Here is a 12,816-nt window from a genome sequence, read left to right as displayed (position 1 = left end):
CCTTGTGATCCACCCGCCTCGGCCTCCCAAAGTGCTGGGATTACAGGCGTGAGCCACCGCGCCCGGCCCTTGGAGTTACACTCTTGTTGCCCAGGCTGGAGTGCAATGGTAAGATTTAGGCTCACTGCAACCTCTGCCTCTCAGGTTCAAGCGGTTCTCCTGCCTCAGCCTCCTGAGTAGCTGGGATTACAAGCATACACCATCATGCCCGGCTAATTTTGTATTTTTACTAGAGACTGGGTTTCTCCATGTCTGTCAGGCTGGTCTCGAACTCCTGACCTCAGGTGATCTGCCTGCCTCAGCCTCCCAAATGTTGGGATTATAGATGTGAGCCAAAAAAAAATTTTTTTTATTAGCCAGATGTGGTGGTACCAGGTGTGGTAGTATCCTCTGACTCAGGAGACTGAGGTAGGAGGATCACTTGAGCCCAGGAGGTCAAGGCTGCAGTGAGCTGTGATCAGGCCGCTGCACTCTAACCTAAGCAACAAAGTGAGACTCTGTCTCAAAAAGAAATATAAATAAAATAATACAAAAGTAAGGCCAGGAACATGGTGGCTCACACCTGTAATCTGTAATCCCAGCACTTTAGGAAGCCAAGGCTAGAGGATTGCTTCAGCCTGGGAGTTCGAGACCAGCCTGGGCAACATGGCAAAACCCCTCTACTAAAAATACAAAAATTAACCAGGCATGGTTTCCTGTAATCCCAGCTACTTGGGGGCCTGAGGTGGGGAATCACCCGAGCCCTGGAGGTCGAGGCTGCAGTGATCACACCACTACACTATAGCCTGAATGACAGAGGGAGACCCTGTCTCACAAATAAATAAATAAATAAAAAGATAAAGAGAAACAAGGATATTACAGCTATTAAGGTAATAAAACTATTACCCTAATAGTTCTATTGAGGTCAACATATTCTCATTTCAACATATAATCAGTGTAAAAAGTAAGGCCCTTTACGTTTTTTTCCCCTTTGCACCAGTTTTCAGAATCTAATGTGTGTGGTGAGGCATAGTGGCTCACACCTGTAATCTCAGCACTTGGGGAGGTCAAGACAGGGGGATCACTTGAGGCCAGGAGTTTGAGACCAGCCTGGCCAACATGACAAAAAACACTAAAAATGCAGAAGTTAGGTGAGCATGGTAGCAAGCACCTGTAGTTCCAACTACTCGGGAGGCTGAGGCAGGAGAATTGCTGGAACCCAGAAGGCAGCGGTTGCTGGAACTGAAATCGCACCTGTGTACACCAGTCTGGGCAGCAAAGCGAGACTCTATCTAAAACATAAAAAGGATCTAGTGTGTGTTTTATCACAACACTTCTTGGTTTGGGCCAGACATGTTTGCAGTGCTCAGTAGCTGCATGTGGCCAGCAAACCCATACTGGATGGTGCAGCCCTAGAAGATTCTCCTCCAAGAAAGGGGGGTTTTTCCTCCCCATGGGAGCCAGGTCCATTGGTCTGGATGCCTCCAAGCTGCAGAATGTGTTCTCTGCCTGAGCCAAAGCCTTTGTGCCCTGTGCCTCCCCCTCTGCCAGCCAGCGCAGCCCTGTGGGGTCCCTCCTTCCCTGGACAGTCTGTCAGGTGTGGACAGGAGTGGAGTAAGTCCCCCTGGAATTTTCTCCAAGTCAACCCTTGGGTCCTGGCTTCTCGCCCTGGACACGGAGGAAGATTCCCAGTGACTGAGTAATCACAGAGATGATGAGGATGGGCCAGGCGCGGTGGCCCAGCCCTGGAACTCCAGCACTCTGGGAGGCTGAGGCAGGTGGATCACTTGAGGTCGGGAGTTCGAGACCAGCCTGGCCAACATGGTGAAACCCCATCTTACTAAAAATAACAGATTAGTTGGACATGGTAGCTCATTCCTGTAATCCCAGCTACTCGGGAGGCTGAGGCAGGAGAATTGTTTGAACCCAGGACTCAGAGGTTACAGTGAGACTCCATCTCAAAAAAAAAAAAAAAAAAAAGATGGGGATGATGATTGTGCTGATAAGCAGATAAGCAGCAGACCCTGGGCCAAGAGAAAGTGACATCACTCACCAGCGTCCCTTAGTTTGTAGGGCTCAGAGCCAAGATTGCCCCCAGAGCCCCTGCTGTTGGCCAACTCCCTTTCCCCTTTCTCTGTCTTTTTCTGGTCCCAGGGGCAGGATGGAGAGTTGAGGGAAGGCAGACTGAGTTTTCCTTTCCAGTAGAAGGAACAGCTGAAAAGTCCCTGGGCGCGGTGGCTCACACCTGTAATCCCAGCACTTTGGGAGGCTGAGGTGGATGGATCACAAGGTCAAGAGATCGAGACCAGCCTGGCCAACATGGTTACATCCCATCTCTATTAAAAATACAAAATTAGGCGGGTGTGGTGGTGCATGCCTGTAGCCCTAACTACCCAGGAGACTGAGGCAGGAGAATAGCTGGAACCTGGGAGAGGGAGGTTGCAGTGAACTGAGATCACGTCACAGCACTCCAGTTTGGGCGACAGAGCAAGACTCTGCCTCAGAAAAGGGAAAATACTTCTTTTTGGGCTGGGTGTGTGGCTCACGCCTGTAATCCCAGCACTTTTGGAGGCCAGGGCGGGCGGATCACACGCCACTGCACTCCAGCCTGGGCGACAGAGCAAGATTCCAAAAAAAGAAGAGTCCCCAGGCCACAGCAGAGGTTGGGGATGGAGCATGGGCATGCACAAGCCCCTTCCTCTCTGGCAGCATTCGGACAACGTGGCAGGGAGCCTGTGGCCAACTTGGCCTCTGCGAGAGGAAGTGAGGCCAACTCCTGGCTGGGGATTCACAGCCCCAAAGTGTTTCTCATGTTGGTTTCTCGTGTTGGTGGCTTCAGGCCTTCTCTGGAACTGTTTGCTGCCTGTTTATAGTCACGTATTCAGTTGGTCATCGCTGGGCCTGTGCAGGCGCTCCATGTGTGTTAAAACAGGCCCTGTACCTACCCACATCCCAGCACAGGGTTTGCAGGCCAGTTGCAGGGACAGACAGTAGGCAGGTAAACCACCTGGTAGGTGGTTTTGGAGAGTGGTGAAATGTTGTGAAGTAAACAAAGTTGGCAGGAGAATGACTGCATAGCCTCAGTCAGTGGGGCGGCCAGGGAAGCCCTGTGGAAGAAGGACATTCTACCAGGGACTTGAACGCCACGGAGAAGACAGGCCACAAAATTGTGTAGGGGCATGCGTTCCTGGGAGACGGGGCAGCACGCCCGAAGGCCCTGGGTCGGCATATTTGAGGAGAAGTGGAAGGTGGTGAGGGTTCAAAGGTCACCGGGGCTATGGTGAGTGTCGGGTTCCAAAGCTGCAGGATGCCAGGATCAGTCACTTGTTTTTATTTATGTATTTGTTTTTACTTTTTATTTTATTTATTTGTTTTTTTGAGAGGGAGTTACTCTTGTCACCCAGGCTGGAGTGCAACAGCATCATCTCAGCTCACTGCCATCTCCGCCTCCTGGGTTCAAGTGATTCTCCTTCCTCAGCCTCCCGAGTAGCTGGGATTACAGGCGCCCGCCACCATGCCTGGCTGATTTTTGTATTTTTAGTAGAGACAGGGTTTCACCATGTTGGCCAGGCTGGTCTGGAACTCCTGATCTCAAGTGATCCGCCTGCCTCAGCCTCCTAAAGTGCTAGGATTACAGTGCCCTGCTGAGCTCCGGTTTCTGCCTGAGGCATTTGGTGATGGTGGCGTCCCCATGACGATGGGGAACTGGGATTGGTTGAGGTTTGGGGAGGCTGTTCTGGTGTTCCAGGTCACGTTGCTCTCTGCAGGTAAGTGCAAGGTGGATGCCAGGAGACCATGAGCCACTACTGGTGGCCAGGGGTCCAGGCTCCGGAGGCTGCAGATGGCAGCAGATCTCATGTCCCCTCCTTTCCCCACCTGTTACCCACAGTGATCAACAAATACAAGCGCAGGCGATTTCAGAAAACCAAGAACCTGCTGACGGGAGAGACAGAAGCAGACCCAGAAATGATCAAGGTAAATGGGCAGGGTTGGCAGGGCCTATAGGGACCAGCCAGGCCGTTCACAGCTCGGACCAGACCATTGGGGCTGTCATCTGTCACCACTGAGCCACTGTGCAGGCTCGGTGACGCCGCCTCCCCTCCCTGAGCACTGGGCTCCTCCACTGGTAAGTGGGGTTAGGAGGCGGCTGCATCTCGGAGAGTAGGGAGGATCCCAGACAAGGTTACCTGGGCCTACCCCATCTCTCCCTAAAAAGAGAGAGAGAAAAGAAAGAAAGAAAAGAGACTGCCCGTGCTGGCTCACTCCTGTAATCCCAGCACTTTGGGAGGCCAAGGTGGGAGGATCGTGCTGGAGTCCAGGAATTTGAGACCAGCTTGGGCAACATAGCAAGACCTCATTTTCACAGTCCCATTTTCCCATGAGGATACTTGCTCAGTCTGACAGCCAGGAAGTGGCAGGGCCAGGACTCTCACCCACACAGCCAGGCCCCAGAGTCCAAGCTCAGCCTGGCACCAGGCAGGCACACGAGAATATGGCTTTAGTAGGAACTGTAGGATTAATAGTTGCTGTCACTCCTGGTGGGCTGCGGAGCCGGACTATTAATCTGTGGTTCACCTGCAGTGGGCACTAAGAGCCTTCCTGTCTCCGCGGGTGGTCCTGCATGGGAGGGGTGGTCCTTGCCTCTGCTTCTGCAGGCATTGGTTTTCTGCACTGTGGGGTGGGAGGATCCTGTTGGTGGCCGGAAGAGTCATGGGGGCAGAATCTCTAAGCCCCGGGAGAAGATCCTTCTGCTAGCAGTTGCTGTGGTGTCTGATATTCTGCTGCCAAGGGTGTCAGGGGAGGTGTCTCATGCCTATAATCCCAGCATTTTGGGAGGCTGAAGCAGAAGGATTACTTGTGCCCAGAAGTTCAAGACTAGTCCAGGCAGCACAGTGGGACCCCATCTCTCCCTAAAAAGAGAGAGAGAGAAAAGAAAGGAGGAAAGGAAAGAAAAAGGCTGCCCATGGTAGCTCACTCCTGTAATCCCAGCACTTTGGGAGGCCGAGGTGGGAGGATCGTGCTTGAGCTCAGGAATTCGCGACCAGCTTGGACAACATAGCGAGACCCCATCTCAAATAAATAAATAAATAAATAAATAAAAAGCAAAGATAAAGATTGTAATGGGAACCCTTGGGAGGAAGTGAGCAGAGGCTGACGGTCCCTGCCTCTGAGGCCCTTCCCTCCATGTCACCTCAGAGGGCTGAGGACTATGGGCCCGTGGAGGTGATTTCCCATTGGCACCCCAACATCACCATCAACATTGTGGACGACCACACGCCGTGGGTGAAGGGCAGCGTGCCCCCTCCCCTGGATCAGTGTAAGTTCCCAGCCCTGCCGGCTGCTTGCAGAGGCCTCTGGGAGGGTGTTTGGGGCCCATCTCCTTACCTTCTCCTGGCCCCATCCCTCTCAGAGGAGGGCTCCACCCTCCTAAGCTCCCCACCCTGTCCTGTCCCCTTCTCATGCCCTCTCCCTGTCCCACAGCCCCACCCCTGGACTGACCGCCACACACCAGCATCAGTCCACACACAAGTCCCATCCAGCCCACAGACTGTTTTCAGAAAATGTTTATCACTTGCCAACTTTGAAAATGGAGGCAGTATCACTTAAAAGCCACAATTTGGCCGGGCGCGGTGGCTCACGCCTGTAATCCCAGCACTTTGGGAGGCCGAGGCAGGTGGATCACGAGGTCAAGAGATCGAGACCATCCTAGTCAACATAGTGAAACCCCGTCTCTACTAAAAATACAAAAAATCAGCTGGGCATGGTGGCGCATGCCTGTAATCCCAGCTACTCAGGAGGCTGAGGCAGGAGAATTGCCTGAACCCAGGAGGCAGAGGTTGCGGTGGGCCGAGATCGCGCCATTGCACTCCAGCCTGGGCAACGAGAGCGAAACTCCGTCTCAAAAAAAAAAAAAAGCCACAATTTTTGGCTTCTTTTATAAAACGGGGTTACCTGGTCACCCATGGGGCAGCCATGGGCTGGAGCTGAGCCACCACTGCCCCCTTCAGTGGAGAGCTGCCTGCCCTTTGCATGTGGTCCCCTTTGCTGAGGTCAGGGGGCCCTTTAGCTCCTCATAGTGTGGCCTAGAAATGTCCCCTATCCTCCATTCTCTGTAGAGGGGCCCTGTTGGGTCCCTCCAGACATATGAGGCCCGTGGGTACCCTGGCCTCCTGCCCGGGCCAAACGGTGTCCCCCTGCCCTATGTGCTGCAGATGTGAAGTTTGACGCTGTGAGTGGTGACTATTACCCCATCATCTACTTCAATGACTACTGGAACCTGCAGAAGGACTACTACCCCATCAACGAGAGCCTGGCCAGCCTGCCGCTCCGTGTCTCCTTCTGCCCGCTCTCGCTCTGGCGCTGGCAGCTCTATGCCGCCCAGAGCACCAAGTCGCCCTGGAACTTCCTGGGTGATGAGTTGTATGAGCAGTCAGATGAGGAGCAGGATTCGGTGAAGGTGAGTGTGGGCGGGGCTTCCCGGCACCTTCCTGGGCGCATCAGGCCAAGGGGAAGTGCGCCCGGCCTGGGCTGTGGGATCTCCCGCCTGGCGCTCCTCTGCCCACAGTTTCACAACCTCCCAGGTCCCTTCTCTGCAGCGAAAGGAAGTGGGCCTCCAGTCCTCTGGCTCTAGATGACTGGGGGTCCTCTCCCCAGGCTGTTCTGATGGCTTGGCCAGGCCCTTTGGGTCCAGACCCGTCCCTGCGTCCTTCTGTCTCAGACCCCGTCTTCCTGGCATGGGCTCCGACTCTGTGTGTCTGCCCTCTCACTGGGTCCTGAAATGCTGGCCTGTGTCTGTGGCATGAGGCTCAGCTTTGCCTCCTGGACTGTCATCACTGTTGGGTCTCTGCTGCTCACTCCCAGTGTCCCTTCATCCTCTCCCTGCAGCGCCCCCTCAGTCTCTGCCTCTTCCCCTAGTGCCATCTCCCTGTCTCTTCTGTCTCTGTGAGTCACCCTCCTCTCTGTCCCCATCTGCCCATCTCTGACCCAGTCTCCTCCCAGCTGGCCCACCCTCACCTTACCCTCTCCAGGCAGCCCCAGGGCAGGTCTCGGGACAAGAAGGGAGCCAGCTAGTGAGGGGGCTCTTGGGCAAGGGCGGGCTGTGCTCACAGGTGTCCCCTGCAGGTGGCCCTGCTGGAGACCAACCCCTACCTGCTGGCGCTTACCATCATCGTGTCTATCGTTCACAGTGTCTTCGAGTTCCTGGCCTTCAAGAATGGTAGGAACGGGACCAGGGCCAGTGAGGGGCTATGGAGGGCAGGGGACAGGGCTTGCCCCCTTCCTCTTCCCCTCCCTACCCACATGTCTTCCCGCTGCCTGGGGTCTCTCAGTCCCACTCTCCAGAGGCCTAGTAAGCTGGGGAGGGGCAGTGGCCCCAAAACTCCCAGCCCAAAAATTCCCATCTACCGGGTGTGGAGCTGAGGGAGGGGCTGGCCTGCCTCTGGGGCAGAGGACAGGCTGATACTGCCAGGAAGCGGGCTGGGGAACTCCAGAGCCAGGAGCAGGGAAGCCCCGGAGCTGCTCCGCCACCCTGCCCGGCAGGCTGCCTGCCTCAGGAGGCAGCTCAGGACTGAGTAGACAGGGCCTGCCCGAGTGGGAAGGAGGAACACTGTTTTCCAAAGGTCCCTAGGTCCTAAGGCTGACAATGCTGATGGCAGCATTTGAGGAGAAGCGGCCACATGCCAGGCACTGCCCTGCGTGACCTTGAGCTAGCTCCCTGAGCCCTACAGGAGCCAGAGGCTCAGGGATGTTACTCGCCCAGTTACGTGGTTCTGAAGGGGCAGATGGTTCCAGCCCCAACTCTTATCTTCTAGGCCCTGCAGGCCACTTCTTCCTTCCCGCGAGCACCCCAGTCTGAAGGGGGTGGCTTTCTGTCTGCAGCTCCTGGAGGTGGCGGGAGGAACGAGTAGTCGTATTCCTGGTACTGTAATGCTATTGTTGGCGTGGCGGTGGCTCTCGCCCGTGATCCCAGCACTTTGGTGGGAGGATCACCTAAGCCCAGGATTTGGAGATGATCACCCTGGGCAACAAAGTGAGATTCTGTTTCTACACAAATTTCTTTTTAATAATTACCTGGGCATGGTGGTGTGTGCCCGTGGTCTCAGCTACCGGGGCGGCTTGGGCCTGAAAGGTCAAGGCTGCAGTGAGCCATGATCACGCCAGTGAACTCCAGCCCAGGCAACAGAGTGAAACCCTATTCCAAAAAAAAGGATGCTCTTTTCCTTTTTTTTTTTTTTTTTTTTTTTTTTTTGAGACAGCGTCTCGCTCCACTGCCAGGCGCCAGGCTGGAGTGCAGTGGCACAATCTTGGCTCACTGCAACCTCCATCTCCTGGGTTCAAGCAGTTCTCCTGCCTCAGCCTCCTGAGTAGCTGAGACCACAGGCGCATGCCACCTACACCCAGCTAATTTTTGTATTTTTAGTAGAGACGGGGTGTCACCATGTTGGCCATGATGGTCTTGATCTCTTGACCTCATGATCCACCCACCTTGGCCTCCCAAAGTGCTGGGATTACAGGTGGAATACACCGTGCCCGGCTGCTCTTAGCTATTATTGAGAGCTGTCATCTGGAAGAATGCAGTGTCATATGGGTACAGGAGCCAGTGCTTACCCCAGCCAGCCATCTACCAGCTGTCCTGGGAGACAGGACCCTTCTGCCTAGGATCTGGCTTGCCTGGGCTCCAGTAAGAAACGAGGCACGAGAAAGCTGGTTCCTCACCTAATGTCACGCAGCAGGGGGCGCAGCCGTCACTTGGCACAAGTGCTGTGTGGCCTCCCTGGTCTAAGGAGGGGCTTAGGCCCACCCGTCCCCACCAGAACCTGGTCTCCCAACCCATTCTCAGTTGGGACAGGGGTCAGTCTGAGGGGTGGGGAGAGTGGAGTGAGCCTTTGGAGTGTTTCAGAGCTCTGGAATGTGGGGGAGCTCAGGGATGGGGCGGGGTACAGATGGGCCAGAATTCACAGCCCTCACTCCCTGAGTGCAGAGCTGGCTTTGACCCTGCAGGCCTGCAGACCGGGCTCTACCACTGTGCCACAGACGTGGTGGCTCAGCACACATGCTTCCATCTGGAGTCCTGTGGCTGCAGTGAGACGCTCAGCCAGGCAGGGTCAGAGAGGGGTGTCCATGGTGAGACCGGGGCTTAGAGCTAGGAGCTCACTGATATGGATCCCTGGCAGCATCCAGGCGGAGCACTGGAAGGAGCTCCAAACTGGAGCCCTTGTTTGTTTCCTGAGCCAGTTCCTTCACGGTGTCAGGGTGGGGGCCTGGAGGAGGTGGTCTCGAAGCGCATGCACAGGTCTCCTGCCCAGGGGAGGCAGGCTGGCACCACAGTATAGCACAGACCCAGCATCCCTCCAGATTCTGCCATGCCAGGCCACCAGCCGTTAGCACCTGGCACGTGGTGAGCCCCATCCATGGCAGCAGTCGCTGTCACCATCAGTCAGGGGACTGCACCCTGGGGTGCTGGGTGCTGACGTCCTATGGGAGGACTCCAGGGTGCTGCCTATCTAGTGCCCTGGGGCCACCTGATGAATGAGAGCACCTCCCTGGGAGAGAAGAGTCTTGCTCAGCACCCATCCTGAGGACCCAGCCCCGCCCCGGAGTGTGAGGAGGCTGCAGGCCAAGGGGGCCTGAGGGAGCTGAAGGAGGGTCTTGGCAGCTCCTCAGCCTCCCGTTTCCCCCACCCCCTGCACACAGATATCCAGTTTTGGAACAGCCGGCAGTCCCTGGAGGGCCTGTCCGTGCGCTCCGTCTTCTTCGGCGTTTTCCAGTCATTTGTGGTCCTCCTGTACATCCTGGACAACGAGACCAACTTCGTGGTCCAGGTTAGCGTTTTCATCGGGGTCCTCATCGACCTCTGGAAGATCACCAAGGTCATGGACGTCCGGGTAAGACTGGGGCGCCGTGCTGTCTCTGGGGCTGGGTCTGCAGGGGTTGGGAGGGGGTAGTGTGGCCCAGCCAGACCCTGGAGCTGGCCCCTGGGGGATTCCCAGCGCGTGCCTCACTCCCAGGACTGAGGGGATTTTCTCACCAGGGGATTTCTTGGGTCACAGATGGGGCAGGGGAACTGGGAACGGTGGGGAAGGGCAGGGGCTGGTTCTGGCTTGTGGGACGGGAGACAGCCTGGCAACTGACCATGGCCACCCCCCGTCCACAGCTGGACCGGGAGCACAGGGTGGCAGGTATCTTCCCCCGCCTGTCATTCAAGGACAAGTCCACGTATATCGAGTCCTCGACCAAAGTGTATGATGATGTGAGTGTCCGCACAGTGGGCCCCTGGGGGTTGCCTCCAAGTACCCACATGCGCCCGTGGGACCAGGGGCCGGCCATCTCCCTGCTGGGCCCACACTTTGTGGCCTGTGTCCCATCGTCTGTGTCACCCACCTGCCATAACTGCTTCCTGGTGGAGTTCAGAGTCCCAGGGCTACCTGGAAATTCCCCCTGCCCAGCCTGCCAGACCAGGTGTGATGGGCGAGGGCGGGGAGCAGGGCTGCCGGGCGGGGCCGAGGGGCTGGCTAAGAGCCCCACCCTGTGGCCCCACAGATGGCGTTCCGGTACCTGTCCTGGATCCTCTTCCCACTCCTGGGCTGCTACGCCGTCTACAGCCTTCTGTACCTGGAGCACAAGGGCTGGTACTCCTGGGTGCTCAGCATGCTCTACGGCTTCCTGCTGACCTTCGGTGAGCGGCACGGCCGCCCCAGGAGAGAGCAGGCCTCCTGCTGGCCGGGGCTCACAGCGCAGTGTGGGAGACAGACCCATCCCCAGACAGGGACAACCCAGAGTGGGGAGAGCTGGGAGGTGGGGAGCCCAGAGGGCACACATGGTTCCATCCGGGGTCAGAGGGCTTTGGGGAGGACATGAACAGTATGCTTCAGTCCCATCCTCGGGGGAGCTTGCGTCTTGGGAACAGGACGAGTAACCAAGTGGAGCTGGGCGCAGTGGCTCACACCTGTTATCCTGACGCTGTGGGAGGCCAAGGCAGGAGGGTCACCTGAGCCCAGGAATTCCAGACCAGCCTGAGCAAAGTGGCAAGGCCCAATTTCTACAAAAAACACAGACATTAGTGGGGAATGGTGGTGTGGGCCTGTAGTCCCAGCTACCTGGGAGGCTGAGGTGGGAGGATCCCTTCAGCCCAGGAGGCTGAAGTCGAAGTAGCCATGATTACACCACTGCACCTCAGCCTGGGCAACAGAGTGAGACCCTGTCTCAAGAAACAAAATCGGATGAATCACAGCCAGTAATGAGTGCTGTGAAGGGCAGAGTGGTGGGGGGGATGCACATTAATAGGGGGTTCCTCTGAGGAGAGGACATTTAAACCGAGGCCTCACATATCCAGGGAGGGGCTGTGTGCATGTGACCAAGGACTCCACCAGCTCAGAGGCCGCCGGCAGAATGTGCCCGGGTGTAGGGAGTGGTGAGGGGCTGGTATGGCCGGTACAGAGCATGCAGGGGAGCGGCGGGGGAGGCCGTCTCTCCGCTCACGGTGCCCCTCGCTGTAGGCTTCATCACCATGACGCCGCAGCTCTTCATCAACTACAAGCTCAAGTCCGTGGCCCACCTGCCGTGGCGCATGCTCACCTACAAGGCCCTCAACACCTTCATCGATGACCTGTTCGCCTTTGTCATCAAGATGCCTGTTATGTACCGGATTGGCTGCCTGAGGGATGGTGAGGCCCAGCGGGCAGGTGGGGGCCCCAAGGCAGGCTTCAGGGCCCAAGTCTGAGGGGTGCCACGGCCCCCCATGCCCCATGGGGTGCTTAGTCTCAGGGGGCTCTGCCCTGCCCTTGCATCACGCCCTCTCCGCCCAGGCCCACCTGGCTGTGGACCAGCCGGTCCTGACCTCACTGCCTCCCACCCCCCCCCAGATGTGGTTTTCTTCATCTACCTCTACCAACGGTGGATCTACCGCGTCGACCCCACTCGGGTCAACGAGTTTGGCATGAGTGGAGAGGACCCCACAGCCGCCACCCCTGTGGCCGAGGTTCCCACAGCAGCAGGGGCCCTCACGCCCACACCTGCACCCACCACGACCACCACCACCAGGGAGGAGGCCTCCACGTCCCTGCCCACCAGGCCCACCCAGGGGGCCAGCTCTGCCAGCGAGCCCCAGGAAGCCCCTCCAAAGCCAGCAGAGGACAAGAAAAAGGATTAGTCGCAACTGGTCCTTGCCTGCTCCGGCTCCTGGTGACCACCACCCCTGTGCCCCGGCCCCCTTACCCCCCCTCCCTGTCGCCCTTTCCCTGGACAGATCAGGCCAGGGTGGCGGGAGGCCCGCCTCGGGCCAGGGCCCAGCCTGTGACGTAGGGGCCGGGGCAGGCCAGGGCTTGTTTGTGGAGGCGCCGTCTGTCCCTCTGTCCCTGTGTGTTTCCAGCCATCTCGCCCTGCCAGCCCAGCACCACTGGGAATCATGGTGAAGCTGACGTGGTGCTGCCGAGGGGGTGGGCGGGGGTGGGGCTGGGGCCGGGCCCCCCTACGGGATGCCCACGGCCGTCCATCATCTTGTCCCTTATCCCTCAACCACATCCCCCCGACCGCCGCCCTTTAACACAGTCTGGATTTAATAAATTCATATGGGTGTTTAACTTAAACTCAGCACTGCCCCTCCTCCTCGAGCTTTCCTTCCTCTGCCGCCTTGGAGAGCAGCTTCAAGCAGGGATGAAGTGACTCTCCTGGGTCCGGGAAGGAGACCTGCAGGGTATGGGGTGTGGAAAGGTGGGGATGGTAACCCTGTGTCAAGAGCCACACCTGGCGAGGCGGGTGGATTACTTGAGGTCAGGAGTTTGGGACCAGCCTGGCCAACATAGTGAAACCTCGTCTCTACTAAAAATATAAAAACTGGGT

The 12,816-nt window shown here is 57.2% G+C and overlaps 1 protein-coding gene across 1 annotated transcript in view; it reads left to right on the top strand.

Moving 5' to 3' along the window:
• Positions 1-12,567, top strand: part of CLPTM1 (CLPTM1 regulator of GABA type A receptor forward trafficking) — a 35,707-nt gene extending 23,140 nt beyond the window's left edge. Inside the window, exons 4-13 of the mRNA XM_032262846.1 lie at positions 1,531-1,571; positions 3,752-3,954; positions 5,176-5,296; positions 6,192-6,436; positions 7,102-7,195; positions 9,673-9,863; positions 10,133-10,228; positions 10,519-10,654; positions 11,475-11,642; positions 11,841-12,567. Of these exons, the coding sequence (XP_032118737.1) occupies positions 1,531-1,571; positions 3,752-3,954; positions 5,176-5,296; positions 6,192-6,436; positions 7,102-7,195; positions 9,673-9,863; positions 10,133-10,228; positions 10,519-10,654; positions 11,475-11,642; positions 11,841-12,127 (1,582 nt within the window). The 3' untranslated portion in view covers positions 12,128-12,567. The remainder of the gene's footprint in view (positions 1-1,530; positions 1,572-3,751; positions 3,955-5,175; positions 5,297-6,191; positions 6,437-7,101; positions 7,196-9,672; positions 9,864-10,132; positions 10,229-10,518; positions 10,655-11,474; positions 11,643-11,840) is intronic.
• The last annotated feature ends 249 nt before the right edge of the window (positions 12,568-12,816 follow it).

Source organism: Sapajus apella, unplaced genomic scaffold (assembly GCF_009761245.1).
Source record: "Sapajus apella isolate SASKATOON/1434 unplaced genomic scaffold, GSC_monkey_1.0 scaffold130, whole genome shotgun sequence".
Taxonomy (NCBI): Eukaryota; Metazoa; Chordata; class Mammalia; order Primates; family Cebidae; genus Sapajus; species Sapajus apella.
The sequence above is the reverse complement of the archived record's forward strand: the minus strand, read 5'-3'. Positions and strand labels throughout refer to the sequence as shown.